At 41.9% G+C, this 5,470-nt stretch overlaps 1 protein-coding gene across 1 annotated transcript; it reads left to right on the plus strand.

Annotated features, from left to right (window-relative positions):
* The first annotated feature begins 4,486 nt into the window (after positions 1-4,486).
* LOC123766956 (caldesmon-like) lies at positions 4,487-5,221 on the plus strand. The gene has a single exon (XM_045756446.2). It carries the CDS (start codon positions 4,487-4,489, stop codon positions 5,219-5,221), a length of 735 nt encoding a protein of 244 aa, XP_045612402.1.
* Positions 5,222-5,470: the final 249 nt, after the last annotated feature.

A 5,470-nucleotide genomic window follows, 5' to 3' on the forward strand; every position in this document is an offset into this window, starting at 1 on the left:
AAACGTGAAAATGTTTGCTAGGAATAATCAATCTACGTCACAGGCAAAGCCGTAAGAAGATAATTCTTCACCAGCTATACAATTTTGTAAGGTACAGGGTGATGTTAATGACTAGTAGCAAAAACAATTACTACAGATACATTACATTTTGCACAGCTGGAACTAATCAATCAAAGAGCTTGCATTCAAACAAGAGTACTATATCTTGAACCCTCAACTCCTGATAAATACAACAAATACAAAAAAAAATGATGTTAGTGCCTTGATTGACACTACTGACAACAAATTCTTTTTTATTTTACTTAATGAAACGTGGTTAAAAGAGGATACTACTCAACTCTTTAACATGCCAAACTACTCACCAATTCACAACTGTCGACCAATTCAGAGAGGTGGTGGTATTGCTCTTTACTACCACCAAAAACTAACATGCTTAAAAGTAATTAGAACTAGAGACTACTGTGGGGAGTATATCTTCGCAAGTTTCAGAGTCAAGGGTGCTGAGTCTGTTCTGACTGTGGGAGCAGTCAATAGAACTCCTAACACTGATGTGTCCGAATTCAACTCTAACCTTAGAAATTTAATACTAGATAACAGACTGAACAAAAACCATCTAATTATCGCAGGGGACTTTAATATTGACCTCTGCAAGCCTGAAAACGCTACTGCTCCCAGCTTTCTCAACTATATGAGTTCCTGCTTCCTCATACCCTTAATTAATAACTAGACCTACTAGAATCACTGATAGTACTGCCACGGCTCTTGATCACATTTGGACCAACATAACCTCTCCGCTTATTTCAGGGATAATTATCGATAGCACTACAGACAATTACCCCACATTTCTCCTAACTAACATTAACAAACCACCTCTAGAGAAGAGAGAGATAAGCTTTAGGCTGTACAATGAAACTGCTATAGGCAATTTTATAGCTGCTGCTGTTAATGTCAACTGGGAGTCCGAATTAGGTAACATAGCGGACATCAACCTAGCAGTTCAATTTTTTCTTCAAAAAACTCTCAGCCTTTATAACACTCACTATCCTATGATAACGAAACAAGTAACAACTAAAAGGCTTAACAATCCTTGGCTTACAAAGGGAATACTTATATCCATTAATAAAAAAACATGACCTTGAGAAGAAGTATAGGTTAGGAATCATCTCCAAAGAATTTTCAAAAAATTACTCGTCATTTCAATCTAAAATAATTAGAAGAGCCAAAACTAAATACTACGAAGATAAATTTACCCAAACAAAGGGCAACATTAAGAAAACATGGAGCACAATTTCACAAATATTGGTATCAAAGAAGATTTTACATAACAAACAATTACTCGTGTCCAATAACGATGGTCAGCTTACAGCCTCTGATACTGCTACTGAGTTCAATAGGTTCTTCTCTTCCATTGGGTCATCCCTTGCAAAAGATATTCCATCTTCCAGTACTGATGTTCAGGACTATCTTACAGGTAACTATCCACAGTCTCTGTACCTAACTGCTACAAATTTCACTGATGTTAATGAGATAATCCTTTCCCTTAAAACCAAGTCTAGTGCTTTTGAGAAGATACCAACTTTAACTTACTAAAAAGCCTCCAGATCTTTACCTCCTGTTATTGTATTGCTCTTCAACAAGTCACTTGAACTCCAAACAGTTCCAGATGTTAAAAAATAAAGCGAAAGTAACCCCTATCCACAAATGTTGTGATCTCACTGATGTTAACAACTACAGACCTATATCAATCATGCCAAACCTGTCAAAAATATTTGAAAAACTAATCTACAAGCAGCTTTACTCTTATCTAGCCAAACACAATATACTTAGTTCCTGTCAATTTGGCTTCAGTCCCAAAAAAGCACTAACGATGCACTTTTAGTATGATTAACTAAATACATACCGCTCTAGATAAAAATGAGTTCCCTGTTGGATTATTTGTGGAACTGCATAAGGCTTTTGACACTGTCAACCACCAAAACCTTCTTCTTAAATTACATCATTATGGAGTCAGAGATCAGTCCCTGCATTACCTCAAATCTTACCTTACTGACAGGCTCCAGTATGTTTCTGTGAATAATTCAATTTCTCCCACCCTACCCATCAACATTGGTGTTTCTCAGGGCAGCATACTGTTATGATCTCAGCCTACAGGAGAAACGAGTCTTCCCCCCTTGAGAGTTATTCAGCAAGCCTGACCTAACCAGAAGGTCTAAGAAATATAGAGGTGATAACACATATGTAAAATAGCTGGTTGGATATGATGAACAATTTAAGATTATGGGCAGTGAAGAAGAAAACAGATAAATGACTGGCTAGGAGATGTGGACATTTTGCTGGAGGCGTGAGGCTCGCTTCTGGAGGGCTTTGACCTCACTTGAGGCCAGACATCACAGGGGGAAATCCGCGCTCCGTTGAGCTCCTGTCAGGAAGGAACCCCTAGTGATATATCTCGAAGAGAAGAAAGTGTGCGGACGTACCAGCTGTGGAATCGAGCTGGGGTTTTGTGGTCTCAAGTCCTGGTCGACGAGAAGAGTATTAAGCCGCCCAGAGACATTATTGTGGGCCGTGGAAGCGCCCTGACCAGGCTTCGTCAGAGGGAGGAGCGCCCTCGACTAGACAATCTGTGGTAAGCACGATATAAGCCAGTTCATAGTGATTGCTTGTAGTTGGTCGTGTGCCCAGCGACAGTAGCAATGTTTATTGATAAGTTAGACATGTTTTGGTGAGGCAGAAATCCTAAAATAAGAGAGTGGAGAGGGAGGAACACGGAGCGACGTCCATCCCCTCTGAGCGCTGGCAGGTGACTGAACGCTCCCGACGGCGGAGGCCCCTCCCGGAGTGAGTGAGGCAGAGTGAGTGAGGCCCACCAGGCGCTGTAGAGCATGGACCCGCCCAACGGGGGAGTCCACTCTTACTGTATGTACAGGACAGATAGAGGTTTGAGGCAAACATATTGTGTGATTACTTTTGTTTATGTGTTATAGGGGAAACATTTTTATTGGAGTGTCGATGGGTTGCAGGTTTGTCTTTGGGGAAGAAGTTGCTGAGAACTTCGAAGCCAGCACAGATGGAGTAGTTGATGAGACTCCAAGGTAGTGGAGGAGAGGACCTCGAGCTGTGAGGAGAAGCAGTGAAGGAGTGTCACGTGCTTCTGTAGAGGTGGTGAAGCACCGTAGTTGCTCGAGGGAACTTCATGGTGTAGCAGCCAAGAGAGCTGTGGAGGTCCCTTGCAGAAGGGTGAAGCACCGTAGTTGCTCAAGGAAACTTCATGATAGCAGCCTGGAGGAGCTGCAGAGGATCCTGGTAGTGAAGCCTGGAAGAATCTAAAGATATCAGGGTAGTGAACTTCCAGAGGTGGAAGGGAAGTTCTGGTGGATTACTTGTAGGGAGTTGATAGTGTTTGGTTGTCATTAGCGTGCAAGACGCAGTGAGAGGTGAGTGATTGTTTGCATTCTTATGTCAAGGAGTGTTTTATACTGAAGTTTAGAGTTACAGTCGTAGGCTGGATTACCTACAGATGTATGTGTTCTAGGAATGACAGAGTGATCGATTGATCATTGTTATGTATCAAGGAACATTTATGCTGATATATGTTATTGCATTCACATGCTGATTTTCCTTGTACACGTTTATATATATATATATATATATATATATATATATATATATATATATATATATATATATATATATATATATATATATATATATATATATATATATATATATATATATATATATTCTCCTGCTGATAGTGCAACAGTGTATGTAGACATGATCTACTTGAGGAGGTTGATAGTATCAGGTGGTGAATCAGAAGATAGGATACCACTTGGTAAACTGATAATAGAGTTCTGATGGTGTTGGAGAGCAACCTGATTGTAATAGTATAGAGTATAGGATTCATTATTATTATATGTGTATATGTATTGTGTATGTGCTCTGTCCAGTAAATGTATTCAAATTTGCTGGTATTTGACCTTGTCCTAGTGAGGCTTCCCATGAAATAGTACAGAGGGAGAGAGAGAGAGAAAGAACCAAGAACCACTGCTGTGGACAGGGTAGAAGGTAATACTAATAAGTGAAAAGGGGATTAAGGAGATCATATCACCTAAGGAGAGAGTGGGGAGTCACAGCGGCTCGAGTGGGTGTGTGCACGTGACAACGAGGCTAAGTGTTGGAGCCGCATCCCCTAAATGTGACGTTGAGCCCCTCTCCAAGAGCCAGAAACGCCAAGGGTGATCTCCTAGTGAGGTATAAGCACTCTACCGAGTTGTGGGTTGGGTTGTCCATAAAGGAGGAACACGACGACAACAACACCACCAACCAACACACAAACTATAATAAATTGGGGGCCTGTGTCCGGGAGAGTGAACTGACACACCCACACCCAGTCCAAGAGTGGATTTGTACACCCTTGCTGAAATAGATAAACTGTGTGACCGCAGGTGTATATTCTCTCTCTTGGAAAGACTCACAGGACAAGATGACAGCGGTCCTGAATTTTAGTGGTTCGGAGAAAGACCTTGCGAGAGCCCAGAAGTACATTGATACAGGGGATGATGAAATCTTGCAAAATTGTACCCAGGAACAACTTTGGTTGATCGGTAAAATGTATGGTGTTAGGTTGAAGTCAAACAGGGCGTCTAGTAAACGAAAGGAAATCAAGGCAATAATGCAGATAGACCGAGTAAGCATGTTCTGCAAAACTCATGACGAGAAGATTCTAGACATGTGCACTAGGAGGCAGATAAGGATGTTGGATTTTGGCCTAAAGGGTAGGCATGATAATGTAGAGGATGGACACGAGGCGCTGCGGACTTGGTTTAGGGAACAAAAAGCAGAAGAAGAGAAGGAAGCGAAATGCCAATGTGAACAAGAGGAAACACAGTGCCAGCAAGGAGGAGCTGAAGCCCTGCCTCAGAATGAAGAACCCGATAGGTTGGAAGAAATTTCAGAGGAAACGGATGATGCGTCAAGTGACGAAGGAATTAATGTAAACTCAAGTAGCAGCAGGGAAAGCAGCCTTGAGAGGCGCGAGGTGGAACCAAAGTTGGAACCAGGAGACAATGAAGTACAGCTTCAACGTGAAGAGTGGCAGGCTCGGCTTGAGCAAGAGAAAGCCAAAGCCGAGCAGGAGCGAGCTAAAGTTGAGCAAGAGAAAGCTAAAGCCGAACAGGAAAAAGCTAAAGCTGAACAGGAAAAACTTAAAGTCGGATAAGAGAGAGCCAAGGCCGAACAAGAAACGGCCAAGGCTGAACTGACTATGATAAAGATGGAGGCCGCTAAAGCAGAACGAGAGAGAATTAAGACGGCACGAAGGGAGAACAGAGTGAAGAACGAGGTGAGACGCAGCAATGGCAGACCCAGTGGAGTCTGGGGAGGAAGAAATTATGAAAGACCCAAAGGAGTCTGGGGTGAGAAGAATTTTGATAAATGGGCAGATAAAAGTAAGTACCCTAAAACTCAA

The sequence above is a fragment of the Procambarus clarkii genome, chromosome 60 (genome assembly GCF_040958095.1).
Source record: "Procambarus clarkii isolate CNS0578487 chromosome 60, FALCON_Pclarkii_2.0, whole genome shotgun sequence".
Lineage (NCBI taxonomy): Eukaryota > Metazoa > Arthropoda > Malacostraca > Decapoda > Cambaridae > Procambarus > Procambarus clarkii.